The sequence below is a fragment of the Hyperoodon ampullatus genome (genome assembly GCF_949752795.1).
Source record: "Hyperoodon ampullatus genome assembly, chromosome: 3".
NCBI lineage: Eukaryota > Metazoa > Chordata > Mammalia > Artiodactyla > Ziphiidae > Hyperoodon > Hyperoodon ampullatus.
In genome coordinates this window covers 93,411,819-93,435,548 of record NC_136916.1, presented here as the reverse complement: position 1 = coordinate 93,435,548, position 23,730 = coordinate 93,411,819, and the positions used below count along the sequence as shown (strand labels likewise).

Below are 23,730 nucleotides of genomic sequence, written 5' to 3'. Positions count from 1 at the left end.
CGAGCCGGGCTGGGGGGTTGGGACCTCCGGCTCCGGGGCCGACTGGGCCAGACGCGCGAGCGCAGTCTGAGGGCTCGTGGTTCTCTGCCCGGCCTCCGCAGTCCCCGCCGAACCCTGACCCTCCTGGCCGCCGCCGCCTCACCTAGTCGCCATGCGCCTCCGCCGCCTAGCGCTGTTCCCGGGCCTGGCGCTGCTCCTCGCAGCGGCCCGCCTCGCCGCTGCCTCTGACGTGCTGGAACTAACGGACGACAACTTCGAGAGTCGCATCTCCGACACGGGCTCTGCAGGCCTCATGCTTGTCGAGTTCTTCGCCCCCTGGTGAGGCCATTTAGCCGGGGCGGGAGAGGGAGGGCCGGGTGGGCAGGGGGCGAAGGCGCGGGGACGGTAGGGCCTACGCAATGCCGGCGCCCTCCATCGTTCCCCCGAGCCCGGCTGCGGCCGGCAGGTTTTCCACCCACCGGGGAGCCGAGCTGCCTCTCGGAGAGCGGAGACGTCGGTGCTGATGGCCTGGGAGCGAGATCCGAGAAGGAGAACGCGAAGGCCCCTCTCGCGCAGGGCCACATCCTTACCTCGGTGCTCCTGCGGCACTTCCTATCTGCAGAGGGTTTCACCCCCTGCACCCCATCCTCCCTCGATTGGTATCTTTAGAGTTTCTGGGTGAGTCCGTTTTTACTGTTTTCCATTCTATAGACGAGGCATCTCAAGGCCTTATATTGGAAGCCAACGTTTCACCAAGTGCAGAGGCCCTGGGCCCCCAGGATACTTCCTTTCTTCTTGCCCCACGCAGCCGTTGGTTTCTAGCCAAGGTCAGAGTGGCTGCAGAATGGTCATAAGTGCTCTTTTAAGGAAGGCAGTTATTTGTCCATCGCTAGGTGCACACTTTCTCCATTAAACTGAGCATTTCTCAGCACCAGCAGAATTCCGTTAAAAAGAGTAGGTGAACAGAGTAATTCCGTCAGGATCTGTCTAAATTGTCAGTTTTAATTAGGATTTCTGAAAAATGCCAAAGAAGACCCCAGTGAGAAAGTAATCAGTGTTGGAGAAATACTCCACTTGAAAGTGCTTTAACTGAACTAGGATGTAAATTACTTAGGATAGAACTAACTGGAAATAAAAAGCTGGCTGTGGGGTGGGAGTGGGGAGAGAGCAAATAGGATTTCTGACCCAGTAAACCTGAGCGTTGGTTTTTTTTTTAACTCCCACATCTTTACCATAGCAAACAATGATTATCTTAACGCTGGGGACAGCTCAGTATAACCACGCTAATTACAATACTTAATTTTTCTCCTGCCACAGTGACCCTTAATTAAAAACTATTTGTATTCAAAAGTCTCAGTAAAAGAAAGTTAGTGGATAACTTTCACTTGCTTCTAACTCTGGTCTTCACTCTGCAGGGGCTCAGCTGACTCGAGGGTTACACTGGAAGTGCTATTATGAAGACCACCTGAGCCAGAAGGGTGTGCTTAGAGGCAGCACATTTTGTTTTCAGCTTCTGACAGGTTTTGCATCCAGGGCATTACTGCGACTAACTGGCAGTACTGATTACACATCATAGGTGGTCTTTACACGTCACTAGAAATCACGTTCTCTTAGAAACAACTCTTCCCAATCATGTAACCATGCTGTTAGCTTTGAGGGGGTGTTACTGTAATTAGAATGGCTGTATGGAGTTGTATCAAAACTGGGAGGTACCTCTGTGACTACAGGGGTCCACATGAAGTGAATTGCTGGAGAATTGTGGGCTATTAGACTATTAGTTTAAAGCAGATTTTTTTCCCCCCTGATTGAAAGTGATCTATGCTACTTTAAATTGTTGCATGTGCTTCCCTAAAAACTACATATCCCATCATGCACTAAACTATCCCTAAAGTTGGGTGGATCACTGCTGTGGTGTCTCCTTGTAATTGGTCTGGAAGGTAAAGTCATCCTCCACAATGCCTACAAGAAGGATCAGTTTTCTGAATGAGTAATTTGGAATCAAGGAAGTCTCCTGTTGATGATGTCCTTATTTCGTCACATTCAACTCTTTTATTTATTGATATCTCAGCTGGAAATGCTCTCTAACTGCTTTGTACTCCTGTTATAAGTTAGATAGGAACAGTTAAAGAATCCTTATTAAGAGTAAAATGGACCCATTTTGAACAAGTTGTTTTTCTCATTTGTTTTAGGGTATTTTTTCCACTTTCATTTTACAAGTGAAAGTGAAAGATTTCTTTACAGCTGACTCTGTAGACTAATATTTCCATTATGGAATCAATCATCTATATAGTTTGTAAGAATGGGAGTGTCAGAATTTCTCTGGAAGTAAATAGAACTATTTAAATGTTTGTGATAATTTCTGAATATTTATTAGTCTTAAGTCTTCAGCATCTACCTGTGTTGTAGATTTGTGCCCTACCCTCTAGGACAATAGTATTAATTGATGATATTTGATACACAGTGTTTCTAGAGTATAGAAAAGGACTATGTGGATAGTATAAAATGGAATATTTAATATTTCTTATACATACTGATTCCCTTACTTGGAATTCCCTCCCCTCCCCACCCCCAGTTGATCTTTTCAACAATATTTAGCTCAAAAGTGATTTCTTCCTTCCCTGGACAACTAACTGGTTGTTCCCTCCTCTCTATTGGGACCTAATAATACTATCACCCCTGCCAGACTGATGTTCCTACAGGGAAAGGACTATATCAGTTTTTCTTCTATCAGAGGCTAAAGTAGCATGAGGCACATGACAGGCATGAAGTAATGATTTTTGGGTGAGTATATGTTGGGAGTCATTAACTGCTGGGTGCCATCCCTGAAGGTGAATGGGATTATTTGTGTTTTAGTATTATCTAGTAGTAGGTGAAAGAAGTAGTGGTAAAACTTGATGATCACCTTCAAAACCCACCTAAATTCCATTCCTGGTGAATTTAAAGAGGGCAATCTCCTCCAGCCTTATTGGAACTTGTTAGACAGGTCCTCCCTTTGGACATTTGATGATGTTGTGGATATTAACAATGCTTAAGGCGATGGTTTTCTTTTTTTTTTTTTTTTTTTTTTTTGCCGTATGTGGGCCTCTCACTGTTGTGGCCTTTCCCGTTGCGGAGCACAGGCTCCGGACGCGCAGGCTCAGCGGCCATGGCTCACGGGCCCAGCCGCTCCGCGGCATGTGGGATCTTCCCAGACCGGGGCACGAACCCGTGTCCCCTGCATCGGCAGGCGGACTCTCAACCACTGCGCCACCTGGGACGCCCAAGGCAATGGTTTTCAGTCCCAACCTTGCCACTTATACACACTCCCCCTACGCCTCTGGTTATCTCCTGGATTCCTAGAGGAATCATTCAGTAAGTCCCAGGGTGGGGCCTAGGCACACAGTTTTTTTTGGTTTGTTTTGTTTTTTAATTTATTTAATTTTACTTATTTTCGGCTGCGTTGGGTCTTCGTTGCTGGACGCGGGCTTTCTCTAGTTGCTGCAAGCGGGGGCTCCTCTTCGTTGCGATGCACGGGCTTCTTATTGCGGTGGCCTATCTTGTTGTGGAGCACGGGCTCTAGGCACGTGGGCTTCAGTAGTTGTGGCATGCAGGCTCAGTAGTTGTGGCTTGTGGGCTCTAGAGCACAGACTTAGTAGTTGTGGTGCATGGGCTTAGTTGCTCTGTGGCATGTGGGATCCTCCTGGACCAGGGGAACCCGTGTCCCCTGCATTGGCAGGTGGATTCTCAACCACTGTGCCACCAGGGAAATCCCTTTTTTTTTTTCTTTTTTTTTTTTAATGCTTAATGGATATTTTTTATATGCATCTGTTTTGAGACCCACTGGTCTGGCCTAATTATTTTGTACTATTTTTTTTTTCTCTTCAGATGTTTAAAGGTAGTTGAGGTGAAACTTCTTAAATCTTGTCTGTCTTCTTAACAATTACTACATACCTATTCAACAGAAATCTCTTAATACATATAACACATTTATTATCTCTTAACCAAAAAAAAAAAGCCCTTCATAGTTCTGTTTTTTTTAACCAATATTTTGTAATTCTCAGTGTACAGTTCTTATGCCTCTCTTGATAAATCTTTTCCTAATTACTTTTCTTTTTTTTTTCTTTTTTTGGCTGCGCTGGCTCTTCCTTGCGGCGCATGGGCTCCAGAGCACACAGGCTCAGTAGTTGCGGCACGCGGGCTTAGTTGCCTTGCGACATGTGGGATTAGTTCCCCAACCGGGGATTGAACCCATGTCCCCTGCATTGGAAGGCGGACTCTTAACCACTGGACCACCAGGGAAGTCCCCATAGTTCTCTTGAATGCATCATTCTCACTAGTAATTTTAACTTTGCTCTACTATTCCCCTTCTCTAAAACACCCTACCCCATCCTGTCTGAAGCCTTAAATCTTTAAGGCCCAGATCCAATTCTTACTCTAACACACATTCATTTTTAACCTTTGCACCCTTGTGTTCCCAAAACCTTAGGTTTATCAGATAAATTGGTTATTTTATTAAATCAATTGGAATTTGTATAGTTTTGTTACAACCCATGTACATGAATTTTTAATTTACTATGGAATACAGAGGATATAATGAATATATTTTCTGTCTCACGAAGAGAGAAATGCTACCAATGAAACCATGACAGGATTGCAAGACACATCCCAATTTCAGATATGGTAAAAGGTGCATCTGTGAAACACAGTATAAGGAATACCATTTATTCACCACCCAGTCTAAAAAATAAAGCCAGTACAGTTGAAGTCCCTTGTGTACCCCTTCCCCATCTTACACACTGGCCATCCTGAATTTGGTTTTTATCATTTGGTTCTTTTATACTTTTAGTAAATATGTATGTGACCCTAAGCAACATCTAATATTATAGTCTTTTTTTTTTTGCGGTACGCGGGCCTCTCACCGTTGTGGCCTCTCCCGTTGCGGAGCACAGGCTCTGGACGCACAGGCTCAGCGGCCATGGCTCATGGGCCCAGCCGCTCCGCGGCATGTGGGATCTTTCCGGACCGGGGCACGATCCCGTGTCCCCTGCATCGGCAGGTGGACTCTCAACCACTGCGCCACCAGGGAAGCCCTCTAATGATTATTTTTGAATAGGACTTCTAAAGACCTTGAAGAATATAAATTCTTAGAATTCTTTGTTTTAAACAAGTTTTGGGGGCAGAATGTTTCCAAGTTACTTATCCATCCATTACTTAATAAAATAAATTTTGAGACTTTGGCTATGAAATGTCAGCTCAAATTTCTTGTTTCCTTCCTTCTGTTTTCTAATCCTATATTTGCTGTTTGTGGGGAGGTCACAGAACTACTCACGTTCTCCCAGTGATCCCTCTGCAAGTCGTTGGCTTTTGAAGAGATGATACATAGCTGGTGCTAGTTGCGTACTGATAAGCCCCTACCCACATTGCATGTACAGTGTGCCTGTGGGACTGTTGGGGCTTTCTGGGCAGAGGAACAGGTGTTCATGATGGCCCTCTGGGAAAATATTCTAATAGACATAATGCTTCATCTTCATCAGTAGTTATAGTCAGGTGAATTGTGTAGCTGTAAAAATCAAGCTTGCTGTCTTAAATATATCATTCTCACGCTATGTTGAAACTCAGCTGAGAAGGAAAAAAGCCTCCATCGAGCTGCTAAAGTATATCAAATGAGCACCTTTTGGGCCTTATTCGACTAACGCCCCCTCAAACTGGGTTTCTGGTCAAAGAGTCATATTCAAGGAATGGAGAAAAAGTACTTGATCGTGACTCTTAAAGAGTTAATATCATACTTGGGACCTTATAAAGTTTCAACCACTATATTTTTAAGAACCACAGTGCTGGTTTTCTAAGGAAAAATACCTACCTTCCTTTAGGAAATGCTACCAGGAATGGGATTATTGCTGTCTTGCCCTTTATTTTATCCTCATTAATTGGTCAAAAGGGCTTGAGCCCTTTCCCTCTTTAATGTGGCTTATACTTCTGACCACAGTTTTCAGGGCTCAATTGTACTTTTTTTTTTTTTGCGGTACGTGGGCCTATCACTGTTGTGGCCTCTCCCGTTGCGGAGCACAGGCTCCAGACGTGCAGGCTCAGCGGCCATGGCTCGCGGGCCCAGCCGCTCGGCGGCATGTGGGATCTTCCCGGACCGGGGCACGAACCCGCGTCCGCTGCATCAGCAGGCGGACCCTCAACCACTGCGCCACCAGGGAAGCCCTCAATTGTACTTTTTTAATCTTTTTTTTAAATCGAAGTATAGTTAATATACAATGCTGTGTTAGTTTCAGGTGTACAGCAAAGTGATTCAGTTATACATATATATATCTATTCTTTTTCAGATTCTTTTCCAGTATAGGTTATTACAGGATAGTGAATATAGTTCCCTGTGCTAGGTCCTTGTTTATTTTATATATAGTAATGTGTATATGTTAATCCCAGACTCCTAATTTACCCCTGCCATCACCACCCCATTGCACTTTTGAGAACATGGATGCTGCTCTGGACTGAACCAGTCCTATAGAGTCGACCTCAGGCTAGAGAAGGTAGCTTTACCTCTGAGAGCTCTGGTTTACCTTATCAGTACTGGATGTTGTTCAAGTGATGTTTTTGCTTTTGGAAGCAGCTACTAGTCAAAAGTAGTATTATAATTTGAGATTTTTCCCAGAGAAACAAAATTAACAAACTTATAGGATATATTTGCCTTTTTTCTTCAATATATCTGTATAGGTGCGGACATTGCAAAAAACTTGCCCCAGAATATGAAGCTGCAGCTACCAGATTAAAAGGAATAGTCCCATTAGCAAAGGTGAGTATAGGTGGATTCTTCATTAAAGGAAATGAGGTATTTTAAATAGTAGTTGGTAAAAATTAACATTGATTTTCTTTACTATTACGGTGCTAAGAAGAAGAGGGAACACTAGTTTCTGGGCAAATACACAACTGACTTGTATTAATTACAGTTTCAAAAGATTACAAGTAGTGAAACTAAGGGAAATGCTGGCATAAGAAAGAAGTAAAATATATGGTAAATAAAAATTAAGGGGGGGCTTCTCTGGTGGCGCAGTGGTTGAGAGTCTGCCTGCTGATGCAGGGGACGCGGGTTCGTGCCCTGGTCCCGGAAGATCCCACATGCTGTGGAGCGGCTGGACCCGTGAGCCATGGCCACTGAGCCTGCGCGTCCGGAGTCTGTGCTCCGCAGTGGGAGAGGCCACAACAGTGAGAGGCCCACGTACAGCAAAAAAAAAAAAAAAAAAAAAATTAAGGGGCAAACATGGAAAGTAAAATTACAATAGTCAAGTTTAGAGGAAAATTATCAGGGGGTAAATGAGTTTCCTAAATTACTATATGCTATTCACAATGATGGGAATAGGAAGATGACAAGAGGATGTGGATAAGTATTAACTAACTGGTCAGCTGTAAACTTAGTATTTGCTTTTACAGTCAAACTAATGCTTCCAGAATTTTATGTAGTAAACCCCTAGTTGCCTCGGGCTACAAGTTCACATCTTGGCCAGCCTCAGATAAATAGTTCATACATATATAGGACTTTTTTTTGCCATATGCGGGCCTCTCACTGTTGTGGCCTCTCCCGTTGCGGAGCACAGGCTCTGGATGCGCAGGTTCAGCGGCCATGGCTCACGGGCCCAGCCGCTCCACGGCATGTGGGATCTTCCGGGACCAGGGCACGAACCCGTGTCCCCTGCATCGGCAGGCAGACTCTCAACAACTGTGCCACCAGGGAAGCCCAGGACTGTTTTTGAAAACTATTTTTAATCCTGATGTTCTGTGGCAGCTTGCCATAGAAAAAAAGAGTTCAGTCATGATTTTGTTCATGCTTCATGTAGCTATAGTCTTTGTTACTATACATGCATTACTTTTCTGAATTTTAGTTTTTGTTAAGGCATTGGGATCATACCTCAGAATCTTACGAAGATTAATGAGATAATACATGCAAAGTGCTGATGGCATTACCTAGTTTGGAATAAGTCGCTAAATAGATGGAAGTTGTTTTTCTTCTTCTTGATAGGTCTCACTAGATCTGTCATGTTATAGTTTAGCCCAGATTCACACTAGCTCAGGGAGCATGTTTAAGTATCAGTACCTTTGCTAATAACCATAGGTGACTTGCCAAATCAAATTATACCCCAGCTCACCTAAGGGGTATATATCGATACATCCCACTGATGATAATCATTATCAAAGTAAGCCACTATTACTAATTTAAGTGATTTATCCTTTGCATATTCTGAGGGGCAGGAAAAAGGTGGAGAACACTGCTTTAGACAATAGAGACTCTAAGGGCAGAATTTAAATAGTCATTTGTGCATTTTGTATAAGGCCCAGGGATCTAAATTTTAGAGTTCCTTAGGTGGTTCTGAGGTAGCTAGCCAAGCACCAGTCTGCCTTTAAAATCTAATATTCTGTAGGATGTGTCAAAAATTGCTTGATATTTTGATTTGACCACTCTTAATATTTTGGGAATATAGGAAGAGCCTGCAGCAGGCTTTTGGATAAGTGGTTCATGTATTTTAATCTTTAGGTTGATTGTACTGCCAACACAAATACCTGTAATAAGTATGGAGTGAGTGGATATCCAACCCTGAAGATATTTAGAGATGGTGAAGAATCAGGTGCTTATGATGGGCCTAGGACTGCCGGTAAGGATCCTGGATTACATTCTGGAAACTGGATCTGTTTAAGTACCCTGTTCTTTGCAGTGGGAACATGACATTTTCTATACAAGATACTTTAAGTCTTAAAAATTCCTCACCTAAGAGGTCAGTTTGGAAGCTAACAAAAGACTTCTCTAACTGAACAGATTATGTAAGTAATATAGAAAATACTTGAACTTGATTTATAAGGTTTACTAGGCATTTTTTTATTTGACAAATACTTACTCAGTACTTACTCTGTGTCAGATATTCCAGATATACTGGGTGCCCAGAATTTATTGATAAATAAAACAGACAAGGTTCCTATTCTTGTGATGCTTACATTCTGGGAGATGAAGAGAAGAAGGCAACACACAAGTTTAAAAATATATATAGATAACCACCTCACATCCATTAGGATGACTACTATAAAGAAAAAAAAGAAAAGAAAAGAACAAGTGTTGGCAAGGATGTGGAGAAATTGGAACCCTTCTGCACTGTTGTTGTGGACTTACATAAAATGGTGCATGCAGCTGCTATGGGAAACAGAATGGTGTATCCTGAAAAAACAAAAATAGAATTACTGTATGATCCACTATTCCACTTCTGGGTATATACCTAAAAGAATTAAAAGCAGAGTCTGGAAGAGATATTTGTATACCCATGTTTATAGCTGCATTATTGACAATAGCAAAAAGGTGGAAGCAGCCCAAGTGTTCCATCAGTGGATGAATGAATATACAAAATGTAGTATATTAATAATAATTAATTATATGTAAATTGTATATAATACAGTGGGTGGGATATTATTCAGCCTTAAAGAGGAGGGTCTGATGTGCTACAACTTGGGTGAACCTTGAAGACATGCTAAGTGAGATAAGCCAGTACAAAAATACAAATACTGTGTCATTCCACTTATATGAGATTCCTAGTCAGTTTCACAGAGATAGAAGTAGAATGTGGTTCCCAAGGGCTATGGGGAGTTGCTTAATGAATAGAGTTTCAGTTTTGCAAAATGAAAACAGTACTGGAGATTGGTTGTACAACAATGTGAATGTACTTAATGCCACAGAATTGTATACTTTAAAATGGTTAAGATGGTAAATTTTATGTTATGTATATTTTACCACAATTAAAAATTTTTTAATGCCAATAATATATGTGGATAAGATAAATTCTGTTAGTGATAAGAGCATTAAAGGAGAAAAATAAAACTGATGTGATAGTGATTGAGGTTGGGAGTACCACATTATGACTGATCAGGGAAGTAACCTTTGAGCTGAGACCTGAATGATAGGAAGGAGGTCACCATGAGAAGATGTGGACCGGAGCTTTCCAGGCAGAGGGAAAACAGGTACAAAAAGACCCTAAGGCATAACTGAGCTTGATGTGTTCAAGGGACAGAAAGACCTTGTGGCTGGAATATAATTAGCAAGGATGACAGGTGAAGTTTGGGAGGTAAGTGGGCTGGCCCTGTACGTAGGGCCCATAATTAATGAGAAAGTATGTTTTGGACAGTTTTATCTTGAGTCTATCAAATAATTAGGCATATTTTACCTTTTTATGATGAAAAGGTGAGAGGAAAGGGGTTCATTCAGTTTGGGCATTTTAGGTGATGTGGAATTTTTTCAGCATGTATGATTGATACTCGTATACAAAGCTGTACATAAGATGGCCCCTGTCTAACTCTTAAGACTATTAAGACTTAAGACTATTTCACTTTAGGACCTTTGCCCTAGCTGTGTCCACAGCCTGAAATGATCTTCCCCCGTGTTTGCATGGCTTGCTCCTTTTTTTCATTCAGATCCTGGCTTAAATTTCACCTCCCAGGGAATTCCCTGGCGGTCCAGTGGTTAGGACTCGGCGCTTCACTGCAGTGGCCCGGGTTCGATCCCTGGTCATGCAACTAAGATCACACAAGCTGCTCAGCACGGCACCCCCCACCCACACACACACAAAATTCTTCCAGATGCTTTCCCAGGCCACCAAACCTAAGGTAGCCACCTACTCATACTTTTACCATCCTCTTAATTCTCTGCATAGCACTGGTTACTATCTGATATTTTAAATTGTTTACTTATTTGAAGATTTATTGTATTATTTATTTGGGGATTTATTTGGAGATTTACTTATATTGTAAGCTCCAAGAGATCAGAGACCTTGTTTGGTTCATTTATTACTCTATCCCCCGTACCTAGATTCTCCACATGTAGTAGATAATAACTCTTCAATGCATGAATAAGTATTTTGGCCCAACTGAGGTCATTTAGCCAACACTCAAAATTTGATATGTCTAAGAACAAAAGGTAAAATCTTCATTTTTTTTTTTCCTGATCTTAAAAGCATTAATGAACACATGTTACGATTCAGATTTTATTAGCTCAGGGTAGAGTTAGCAGTTAGAATTATTGATATGTTTTTCTCTGGACTTAGGTCTAAACTATATTGTATGTGAACCCAACCAGACTGCTACTAGGCAGATAATCTCACTTGGGCTGCACATAGATTTCTTAAACTCAAGTATTTCTCAGCATCTGACTAGGTGATCAGATGTTTGGCTACTTAAGATGGATTATTTTATTCATGTATTCTAAGAACTATGCTGTTTGCCTTCCTGCTTCAACTGGTTACTCAGCACTCCCATTATACCTTCCAGAGAGTTTTAAATACTCAGGGAGAAAAGTAACACTTCATCATAGCCCTGAGGTAAAGTTCTTTATAATAATTTATATTGTGATATAGTAATTACAATCCCCTTGCAGGCCAAAAAATTCATATCCGATTTCAATTTACCTATTGATACAACCTCTCCTCTGTGAGGAGTTGAGGAAAACATTTAAGAGGAAAAAAATCATGAATGGAGAGAGAAGGAAAGAAAAACCTCTAAAAGAAGCAAAATAGACTCAATCATGTTGAAAGAGTTAAACAGTCCTCTGTCTCAGTGGGTCAGCAAATCCTTAGAGTTCTCAGAAGAGAAAGGGGTGGGAGGGGTGGAGTATTACAGAGGAGTAGCACGGAGCCCAGAAGAAAATAGAATAATGGTCTGTCAACTAGACTTAAAGGGTAAAAGATTTTTTGTGTTTTTATGTGTGATTATTATTTTTAAACAGTTTTACTTACCTAGCGCATTTCACCTAAATAGGAAAGTGTGATTTGGGTGGGTCTGGTTCATGGCATAGTTTGACCTGTATGTAGTTAAACCCTGAAACAAGATAGCCAAGGCACTGCATTTTCTACTTTTAAAATGCAAGGCTACATGTGACTGTGCCACTTAAGAATAAAGGATTTGTTTGTTTAATTCATTTGCAAAATGGATATTTCTTGAACTTGTTATGCGTTAGGTATTATTCTAGAGTTAGGTATATATCAGCAAAACAGACAAAAATAAATAAGGATAGAGTATTAGACGGGTGAAATGTGCTGTAAGAAAGATAAAGCAGGCGATAAGGGAGTGTTGGGGGTTGAATAGGTTTTAGTTTACAGGGAATGGTTAGGGAAGGCTTCCTTGAGAAGATGACTTTTTTTTTTTAATTTGTTTTTATTTATTATTTTTGGCTGCATTTGGTCTTTGTTGCTGCACGTGGGCTTTCTCTAGTTGCAATGAGTGGGGGCTACTCTTCGTTGTGGTGTGCAGGCTTCTCATTGTGGTGGCTTCTCTTGTTGCGGAGCACGGGCTCTAGGCGCACGGGCTTCAGTAATTGGCAGGTGGCTTGGTAGTTGTGGCTTGCGGGCTCCAGAGCACAGGGTCAGTAGTTGTGGCTCACGGGCGTAGTTGCTCTGTGGCATGTGGGATCTTCCCGGACCAGGGTTCAAACCTGTGTCCCCTGCATTGGCAGACTGATTCTTAACCACTGAGTCACCAGGGAGGTCCCGAGAAGATGACATTTTGAGTTAAGACCTAAAGGAGGAGGTGAGGAAGGAAGCCAGGTGGATATCTGGGGCAAGATTGTTCTAGGCAGAGAACAACATGCACAAAGGTATTATCTGTATTGTTATAAACATTTTAGTACATCACTGGCAGGGATATGAATAAGTACAGTCTCTTTGGGGGGGCAGTTAAACAGTTATAAATGCATGTACTCTTTGACCCAGTGAATCCACTTTTAGGAAATTGCCCTACAGATACACTCAGTCATGTGTAAAATGACGCTAGTACAAGATTGTTTATTGCAGAATCATTTACAGCAGCAAGAAATTGGAAACAAATGTTCATCAGTTGTGGCTGGTTAAATAAATTATGGTACATCCATACAATGAAACACCATGTGGCTATAAAGAAGATTGAGGTAGCTTATTATGTATATTGACATAAATTATCTCTAAGCTGTGTTAAATGACAAAAACAAAATACAGAACAGCATATGTGTGTGCTGCCATTTGAGGAGAAAAGAAAAGAATAAATATATAGTTGCTTGTTTGTGAATAATATGTCTGGAAAGATGTACAAAAAACTGAAATGTTATCCTATAGGGAAGAAACTGGGTCACAAGGAAAAGGATAGGAAGAAAACCTCATTGTATATGCTTTTGAACTTTTTAAACTTTAAATCATGTGAATGATTACCTTTTCAAAAATTATAAATTTGTGTTGCTATAATCTTTCATCTTGTCTTTAAGATGGAATTGTCAGCCACCTGAAGAAGCAGGCTGGACCAGCTTCAGTTCGTCTCAGGACTGAGGAAGAATTTGAGAAGTTCATTAGTGATAAAGATGCTTCTGTGGTGGGTGAGTAGAAAATTTGATAATGCCACAAAATCATCAACATGGTTTCAAAAGCCCTCTATGTCTGAGTAAACGATAAAGTTAAAACTGTTTAGGGGCTTCCCTGGTGGTGCAGTGGTTGAGAATCTGCCTGTCAGTGCAGGGGACACGGGTTCGGGCCCCGGTCTGGGAGGATCCCACATGCCGCGGAGCGACTGGGCCCGTGAGCCACAACTACTGAGCCTGCACGACTGGAGCCTATGCTCTGTAACAAGAGAGGCCGCGATAGTGAGAGGCCCGCACACCGCGATGAAGAGTGGCCCCCGCTCGAAGCAGCTAGAGAAAGCACTCGCACAGAAATGAAGACCCAACACAGCCAAAAATAAATAAAAAAAAAAAAAAAAAAAAAAAACTGTTTAGGTAACCTTGGGGGCAGCTGAAAAGACAACTCGCAAAATTAGGTCAGCATTACTATAATGTAGAAAAAATTGTTTTATTTGAGTGGCCTGGTATTCTTTCAGGTGTAAAGATTTAATGTCAATTAAAGAAAATAGGAATAGCTTCAGTTTTTCCTATCACTTCTTAGACTCCTGAGATTTAACGCAAATAATAGAGTACTTAAAACTGAAAATGGGGTTTTAAGGTGGGAGGATATAAGTATATGATAAACCTCTGTGTCTGCTATTTTCACAGTTGTAGGGGAATTTTCTTTTTTTTTTTTTTTTTTTTTTTTTTTGCGGTACGCGGGCCTCTCACTGTTGTGGCCTCTCCCATTGCGGAGCGCAGGCTCCGGATGCACAGGCACAGCGGCCATGGCTCACGGGCCTAGCTGCTCCGCGACATGTGGAATCTTCCCAGAATGGGGCACGAACACGTGTCCCCTGTATCGGCAGGCGGACTCTCAACCACTGCGCCACCAGGGAAGCCGGGAATTTTCAATTTAGGATCAAATTTAGGATCAAATTGCTAGGATTTGTGTATGTTTTTACAGCAATCTTTGCTTTCTTGGGTGTTGCAATATCTCGTTATTATTAAAATAACTTGAGCCAATTAAACACATTCTACATCTTGGTGTTTTTTGTTTTGTTTTAAATGTAATGTATAATACATTTGACTAAAAAATAAATTTAAACATACAAGCGTGTGTTCTCTTAATCTCCTAATTACTGTAATAAAACTGACTTTCTGGCAGTAGAGGATGGTTTATCATTTAAGTTTGACTAAGTCACTCCTTATCTGGATATTGATTCTGTATATTTTACAAGGAGTTAACCATAAGTAGACATTTAATAAACACTGAGGTTTCGGGCACTTTACTAGATTTGAAGTTCTAAAGACAAATAAGACATAGAAAAAAATATGGTGAATTAATTTACAGTTTATTTTGACATACTACCTTATTTAATCCTCTGACACCTGAAATAGTCCCTGAGACTCTAAGGAGTTAGGCAATTTGCTCAAATTTTTCAACTGTGAAAAACTAGAATTAAGACTTGAACCCTGACAAATTGTCTCCCTTGGCTTCCTCAAAAAAGTTTTTTTTTTTAAAGGTAGAGAAAGAATTCTTATCCTAATTATTTCATCAAATATCCTCAGTACTCATGGCAAAGCAGACCCAATCCTCCTATCTTGCTTTGCTTATCCATAATAAGATAAAGACTTTGAAAAAATAGAAGAATTTTAAAGTTTTGAATATGTCTCAGCACTTACTGTTTCTCCCTTGTGTTTGACATTTTCTGTATAGGTTTTTTCAAGGATTTATTCAGTGATGCTCACTCTGAGTTTCTAAAAGCAGCCAGCAACTTGAGGGATAACTACCGATTTGCACACACCAGTGTTGAGTCTCTGGTGAACAAGTATGATGATGATGGAGAGTAAGTAACTGAGTTAAATGCCTTTGTAAATGTGCACCTTGACCAAGTGCTGTTGTGTGAACTAGTGGTTTTTAAGCCTAGTTTTTCCAAAAGCTTTATTGAGCACATACTAGGCAGTAAGCTAAGTTCTGGAAACTGTTGCTGCCTTTGAGGGGCATCTAGTAATGGGAGACAGTGAATGTATTTAAAAATACAAGTGTAAGTGAGCATTATATGTATTATGGTAGAAATTAGAGTGTACCAGAAGTACAGAGGAGGGAATGATTTTTTGGGGGGCGGGGGTGGGGAGTAGTATCAAAAAATGTCATAGAGGAGGTGACTTTTGAGGTATATCTTGAAAGATAAGTTTTTCCAGGCAGGTTATGGTGGGGGATAAAGATTATTCCATATAGAGCAGCAGGAGAGAGGGCCCCAAGATGTGAAACAACCTAAGCGTATTGGGACCTGTAGTATTGCTGGAGTATTGTTCGTGGATGAGGTCATAGTGAAAGGTAAGCTTGAAGAGGTAGGCAGAGACCAAATTATAGAAAACCTTAAGTGCCATACAGAAAAATTTAGATTTTATCTTTTAGACATTTGAGAGCCATTGAAAGACTTTGAGCTAGACAGTAATGTGATTAATTTTGTGTTTTCAGAGGAAAAGACTGGCACCCATACAGTGGTGGTTTAAAAGGGAGGGATGGCAAGGCAGTCAAGAGAGTCTAGACTAAGGGTGACATCTGAGAATCTAAATTAAGGCAGTATTAGGGACAATGAAGAAGAAGGAGTGTGTATAAAAAATATAGACAGTAGGATTTGGCCCCTAGCCAGGTGTGAAAAAGGGCAGATCTACAGTAAGTCTAGGTTTCTAAAGACTTGGATAACTGGGCCAATCATCATCAAGCTATGAAGAAGACGAAGAGAAACAAATTTGGGGGGAATGATGATGAGTTCTATTTTGGCACAGTGAATTTGAGTAGTTTTGAGACATCCCGGTGGTGAAGACCCATTGGACAATTGGATAAATGAGACTGAAATTCAGGGAAAGTTCTCAACTGAGATAAAAGATTTATAGGTCAACCACATGTAAGTGGTTATTGAAACCATGGGACTAGATGAGATCACTCAAGGTGAGCATATAGAGTAAAAAGAAAAGCGTGACAAGGGTTAGTGTTATTTATATTTAACAAAATATGCAGTGTTTACTATGTGCCATGTACTGTTAACTCTTTTAATCCTCTTAACAAATTGTTGAGGCAGCTGTCATTATCTCCATTTTACAGAGGAGAAAGCACACAAAGAAGTTAAGCTTCACATGCCGTAAATGGCAGAACCAGGATTGAACCTTTGCAGCTAGAAGGTCTAGCTGCAAAGTTGTTGGGCTTAACCATGAGGCTCTACTGCCTTTTACCAAGTCTATAAATGATGTGGAGCCACTTGTGGCTCATTAAGCACATCACATTATCAGCCTGTTACCCTTAGATTTGTTCACTGTGTCTGCCTCTCACACTTGCCATTAAAAGCGGCCTATCAGCGGGACTTCCCTGGTGGTCCAGTGGCTAAGACTCTGCCCTCCCAATGTAGGGGGCCTGGGTTTGATCCCTGGTTGAGGAACTAGATCCCACATGCCGCAACGAAGATCCCGCGTGCTGCAACTAAGACCCAGGGCAGCCAAGTAAATAAATAAATAAATCTTAAAAAAAAAAAAAAATTGGCCTATCAGCCTCTGATCAGAAGTCTTATTTAGAAGACCTTATATGAAGGGTGTCTTAAGTTCTTCATGTGTACCCCAGTGCCATAACATCATTAAAAATCTCGTTTAGAACTGATTTCTATTTTTGACAATAACTGCTCTGAAATTGGTAACTATGCTTTTAAAAAAAATCTGAGACATACCTTCTTGGTTGCCCAGCATGTTTATATTAGGTCCCTTTTTGCTATGTAGTTTCCCTGTATACTATGAAAATGCCTGTGTTTTAACTGACATAAAGTTAATGGTTAACATTGGAAGAGTTGAGAGAGGGATATAAGGACTTAAAGGTGCTGACACCTAGCCCAAAACAAGTGATAAAGTTGTATACAGGCGTGTATAGTGTGGGGAGGAGGAATGAGTGAAAGAGAAGCAAGAGGCAAGATATTGATAGTTAGAATAGTGATATTTTCTGGGAACGCTTGTACTAGATATAAACCTGTGACTCAGAACCAAATTGGGGTTCAGTTTTAGCTGAACAAAAGGTTAGAAAGTAAAGAAGGGCGCTTCCCTGGTGGCACAGCGGTTATGAATCCGGCTGCCACTGTAGGGCACATGGGTTCGAGCCCTGGTCCGGTAAGATCCCACATGCCGCGGAGCAACTAAGGCCATGCGCCACAACTACTGAGCCCACGCTCTAGGGCCCGCGAGCCACAACTACTGAGCCCACATGCCTAGAGCCCGAGCTCCGCAACAAGAGAAGCCACCACAATGAGAAGCCTGCGCATCTCAATGAAGGGTAGCCCCTGCTTGCCACAACTAGAGAAAGCCTGCACACAGCAACAAAGACCCAGCGCAGCCAAAAATAAATAAATAAACTTATTAAAAGAAAAAAAAAGTAAAGAAGGAATTTCCTTCAAGTATTCTGGTGGAATGAGGAACGCTTGGTTTAGGGAGAGGCAATGTAGTACCAGGAAGAGAAAACTTTGTAAACTGTGTTTATTCATATAGAGAAATCTAGAACAAAAAAATTTTTAATGGACTCAAGCTAAACATTATCTATAATCATATACTTACCTATAGAATTTTTACAGCTGGGAGGAATCTTAAATATATTTTCTCTAATGAAGTAATTTTCTTACTGTATGGGAGAGTTGAATTTTCAAGGAGACTGGCAGGGCAAGGTACCTTCGAATAAGAGCAAGTTCTGCTTTATTTTATTGTACATATTGGGGCTTTGGGGTAAGTTGGGTTCTGTTTTTTATTGTTTTTAAAGGTTTAGAAATTAATTATCTACTCTAACCCCCTTTTGTACTGATGTAAAAGCTGAAGCCCAGAAGAATTAAATTGATACCTGGCCCAAGGTCTTTGAAGTTAGTGGTGGAGCAAGAATTAGAACCAAGGTATTCTGACTTTGCAACCCAGGTTTATTAAATCATCATACCCAATTATTGCACTTGAAATTAAGGTGGTTAGCTCCTTAGCGTTGATGAGAAGGTCATGTTGCCAAGGCTGTGGTCCCAGAAAAGAGTCCTTATGTGCTTAAATGGTGATAGTAGAAGTGGCAGCAAGCGTAGATAGTCTGAGCTTTAAATAAAAGGTGGGAGACAGTTATTTTGCTGTCTACCTACTAAGACTTTTTTCTAAAGGGGTATCACCTTGTTTCGTCCGTCACATCTGATGAACAAGTTTGAGGACAGGACTGTGGCATATACAGAACAGAAAATGACCAGTGGAAAGATTAAAAAATTTATTCAGGAAAACATGTGAGTACCTCTTTATACTTTTTGGGATTTCTTGGCTTCATTTTAGTTTGTTTATCTCAGTTATTAAGCAGAGCCATGTTTTAGATTAAATAGCCTCATTCATGGGATTGTAATGATAATAGTTGAGTTTATATTAAAGTAGTAATGTTTGGGTCCTAGAACTCCTATTGTGGTCCTATAAGTTACATTACTCGGTACTTATCCTATATATTGAAAATTTCTTTCCTTTTTAAGTGCTGTCAGTTACTTAATGATAATTCCATAATATAGCTATAAACCAGCCAAATTTGATAATCGATGATATCATTTCAGTTTTGGTATCTGCCCTCACATGACAGAAGACAATAAAGATTTGATACAGGGCAAGGACTTACTTATGGCCTACTATGATGTGGACTATGAAAAGAATGCTAAAGGTTCCAACTACTGGAGAAACAGGTAATAAGAATAATTTTTCCCCTTTGTAAGTAAGTTTAGCCAGTGCATAAACAATTCCTTCAAACTATCCTGTTACCGTGTGTGATGTAAGAACAGATAAGAAAATGGGATTTGAAGCTGTAAGGATAAATAAACTATTTCCAAAATCTGTTGGGCATATCTTCCATAGGTGTTCCTTTGTCATGTGACACAGCTGATTCTTGACCTCCCAATAAAAGATGCAAATGTCATCTAAAACGTCCTTTAACACATTGTGCCTTGTTGCCCATTGAGACCCTCAGTGTATTTTATCCTTATAAATTTTCTTTTTGGGTTAGTTATTATGCCTGCAATATTTTATAGTTATATAGTATAACAAGTTTCAGTGGGAATGGACTATTTGCTTGGGTACCACCAGTTTGGCAGTGAAGTTCAGTAAGACACTGGAGTACACCATAATCCTATGTCAGTGCCCAAGAACACAAGTTCAGACTATTTCCAGAGGGCTGTAGGGACTATGAAATTTTGCTTTCTAGTCTCTTGTTTCTTGGTTTAGAAGTGCTTTACCACCCTGGTATAGTCTTGGCATAAATATCTCTTGTATCCTATAGAGTGATGATGGTGGCAAAGAAATTCCTGGATGCTGGGAAGAAACTCAACTTTGCTGTAGCTAGCCGCAAAACCTTTAGCCATGAACTTTCTGATTTTGGCTTGGAAAGCACTACTGGAGAGATTCCTGTTGTTGCTATCAGAACTGCAAAAGGAGAGAAGTTTGTCATGCAGGAGGAGTTCTCGTGAGTTACAAGTTAGCGTGGGTTTGGGATTTGATTCTGCAAAGAAACTATTAAAGCCTTTTACACTACTGAGGATTTATAAAGAAGAACATTGGAATGTGAAGCTAGGTCTTGTAATCAAGACATATGACGGTCACTTTTCTCAATTAATTATACTTTAAGGATCATGATTCTTAATAAATTTTGAAAAGTAACAAAAGGATGGCAGCTTGGAATTCTTACATGATTATTTCCACACTGCCATTAAAAATAGTAGATAGAGAATATTAGACAGTCTCTTTGAGATTCATGTAACTTCAGACCAACCCAGTCCCCTCCCATCCCTACAGAATGTCTTTTCTTCTTGGAATACCACATTGGCCTAAAGTAAACTCAGGGTATTGGAAAGATCTTAAGACCCCAGACAGTTTTGACTATCACCTTGTGAGACTTCGGGAGATTAAGACAAGAGAAAATCTTCCTGTGAGTGAAATCAGTAAAAAAAAAAAAAAAAAAGATAGGCATTATTATCCAGAGCAACAAAATAGGACCTGGTTCTTTTGCAGAATTGAATTTCCAGAAGGACCAATGTTTTCTTCCTTCTCTGACCTTTCTAAATCCACAAAGAACACACTAGAAATACAAGAAGGTGGTTGCTTTCTTGTTCAGTCTGTAGTTCTGCATATTGAGAAACAAGGGCTCTGTCTTTTTTTTTTTTTAAAACTTCCAGTTACTTCCTAGCCTTGAAATTTAAACTATGTAGAAACTATTCTAAGAAATGGTTTTTAGTTTTCTCAGTGGTGGGAGCAAGTTAACAAAAGTGATCCTTGTTTTTCTAATACCAGGCGCGATGGCAAGGCTCTTGAGAGATTCCTGCAGGATTACTTTGATGGCAACCTGAAGAGATACCTGAAGTCTGAGCCTATCCCAGAGAGCAATGATGGGCCCGTAAAGGTGAGGCGCACACAACCTCCCCAAGCCTCTACACAGCTGTCTCTCCTCATTTCTTTATTCCCAAAATACTGGGAAGTGCTAAGTGAAGACCGTGTTGGTTACTCAGTTTCTGTTTTTGTTTGTACTCACCTCCCTCATCATAAAATAAACATTGTCAGAGTTCATAATGCTTAACAGGGGCAGGAGTAGAATTTTCTGATGATATTTGTATTAGGGCTAGGTTACTCTTCAGGGCAGAGCAAGCTAACCCCTAATAGAATAGTTTTAAGAAGAGTTTTTTGTTTTTTTTTTGTTTTTTTTTTTTTTTTTGGTACGCGGGCCTCTCACTGCCGCGGCCTCTCCCGCCGCGGAGCACAGGCTCCGGACGCGCAGGCCCAGCAGCCACGGCTCACGGGCCCAGCCGCTCCGCGGCACACGGGATCCTCCCAGACCGGGGCACGAACCCGCACCCCCTGCATCGGCAGGCGGACTCCCAACCACTGCGCCACCAGGGAGGCCCCCAGAAGAGTTTTAATATTGTTGTTCTGAGATTATTTTAAGGAAGGGTTGGGTAGCACTTGTTTCCTGTGACTTCCTGAACTTAGTCTGACAGGTGACAGACATGGGAATGAGTTGATTTCTGGGGAATGGTAATATCTTAATAAAGTCTATAAATATGAGTTGGGTTTCATATTTTTAGTGGCAACACAACAAATTTGAGAGGGATTGGGTCCAGAAACAAATATAGCTCATGAATGTATTCAACTTGCCTTACCAGCTAGAGAATCTTCTGTGTTTCCCAGGTAGTGGTAGCAGAGAATTTTGATGAAATAGTGAATGATGAAAATAAAGATGTGCTGATTGAATTTTATGCTCCTTGGTGTGGTCACTGTAAGAATCTGGAGCCTAAATATAAAGAACTGGGAGAGAAGGTAAGTCTGAACCATATTCTGAAGTTAAATTTGAGTTGGGAAGTTTACATACATAGTCAGCATTGGCTATTTAGTTACCCTTATTAGTTCAGAATCTAAGTACTGGTAGATTTTTTTTCAACTCTCTACTGTTTACTCACTTTCTCCTGACTGCCCTCTGAGCCTGTGCAGTGCCTCAGATACCTGCTTTACCTTTCCACTCCTCAGACTCAATCTAGATTGTGGTTAAAAGTATCCTGGCTTCTGAATTTTGGTAATGGCTTATATGAATTCATTATGTTCCTTCATGTTAAATCACTTGGCTTAGTCCTTATAATATCTTATTTAGGCCAGGTAATTTTGAAGGTGTCTGTATATAGAGTCTTAATGTGTAGGAACCAAGAGAGAAAACGCAAGTTTATGGAAAGTTTGATATTGTGTGCAAGTATCACTACTCTTCCTATCTCAGCAGCAAAATTTATCCAAGCTTTTAAAGAATGAGATTGTTTTAAGTCCTAAATTGACTGTCCCTCAGTCACTGAAAACTTGAAATTTAAAGATCTAACCTTTTTATTAACAGCTCAGAAAAGACCCAAATATTATCGTAGCCAAGATGGATGCCACAGCCAATGATGTGCCTTCTCCATATGAAGTCAGAGGGTAAGTAGATTAGAAACTAGTAAAAGTATATAGGTAACTGATAGGAAAAAATAAGCCTGTAAACCGTTTCTGTATTGTGCATAGTTTGGAGAGTCCTCATATTCCAGTTGAGCACAGAACCACCAATGCCTTCCTGGCTTAAAGTTCTGCAGCATTGGTCCACATGACTGCCACAGACCTTGTGAGCTTTCATGTTTCTGAATTTTGATAGGATGTAACATAGCCACCAATGGAAAATAGTATCTGGTCAGATTAGAAATCATGAAGAGAAGTTACTCCTAGAAGCAGTTATTAGGAAAGTGTATGTCAGAGTTACTCTGGAATCAAATTTGTCAACTCTTTTCTTTTCCCAGTTTTCCTACCATCTACTTCTCTCCAGCCAACAAGAAGCTGAATCCAAAGAAATATGAAGTAAGTGCATTGTCTCATCTCCCCACAAATACATACACACACACAGACACATATTTAGTTCTTTGAGTTTATGTAACTGGAAACTCAACTCATGGTCCATATATGTGGTTGCTAATGTGCTTTTAAAAATTCAAGTCTTGGGCTTCCCTGGTGGTGCAGTGGTTGAGAGTCCGCCTGCCGATGCAGGGGACACGGGTTCGTGCCTCGGTCCGGGAGGATCCCACATGCTGCGGAGCGGCTGGGCCTGTGAGCCATGGCTGCTGAGCCTGCACGTCCGGAGCCTGTGCTCTGCAATGGGAGAGGCCACACAGTGAGAGGCCCGCGTACCGCAAAAAAAAAAAAATTCAGGTCTTCCTATTGGGGAAAAAGAAAATCCACAGTTCTTTAAAAGGTTAAATTTTCAGAGTTATCTTTCTGTTTTCAGGGTGGCCGTGAATTAAGTGATTTTATTAGCTATCTAAAGCGAGAGGCTACAAACCCCCCTGTAATTCAAGAAGAAAAACCCAAGAAGAAGAAGAAGGCACAGGAGGATCTCTAAAGCAGCAGCCAAACACAACACTTTGTAAAAGGACTCTTCCACGAGAGATGGGAAAACCATTGGGGAGGACTGGGACCCATATGGGATTATTACCTCTCAGGGCTGAGAGGACAGAATGGATATAATCTGAATCCTGTTAAATTTTCTCTAAACTGTTTCTTAGCTGCACTGTTTATGAGAATACCAGAACCAGTTTATGTTTGTGGTTTTGGGAAAAATTATTTGTGTTGGGGGGAATGTTGGGGGGGGGAATTGAGGTGGGGGTTATTTTCTAATTTTTTTTGTACATTTGGAACAGTGACAATAAATGCGCCCCCTTTATACTGTCTTTTCTCCACGAGGTGGGGAAGCAGAGGTTCTCTAGACCAGCACTGTCCAGTAGAACTTTCTGCCATGATAGAAATGTTCTATAATCTTCATTGCCCAATACCTGTAGCTATTGAGCATTAGAAATGTAGCTAGAAACCATATTTTA

The 23,730-nt window shown here is 40.9% G+C and overlaps 1 protein-coding gene across 1 annotated transcript; it reads left to right on the top strand.

Annotated features, from left to right (window-relative positions):
* Positions 1 to 151: 151 nt before the first annotated feature.
* On the top strand, positions 152 to 23,484 carry PDIA3 (protein disulfide isomerase family A member 3; the record flags this gene model as incomplete). Its single annotated transcript, XM_079700208.1, has 13 exons — positions 152 to 318; positions 6,679 to 6,757; positions 8,492 to 8,609; positions 13,220 to 13,327; positions 15,048 to 15,177; positions 18,496 to 18,612; positions 18,925 to 19,050; positions 19,641 to 19,823; positions 20,648 to 20,756; positions 21,539 to 21,667; positions 22,227 to 22,306; positions 22,660 to 22,717; positions 23,142 to 23,484. 13 exons carry the CDS (start codon positions 152 to 154, stop codon positions 23,253 to 23,255), a joined length of 1,518 nt encoding a protein of 505 aa, XP_079556334.1. The 3' UTR covers positions 23,256 to 23,484.
* Positions 23,485 to 23,730: the final 246 nt, after the last annotated feature.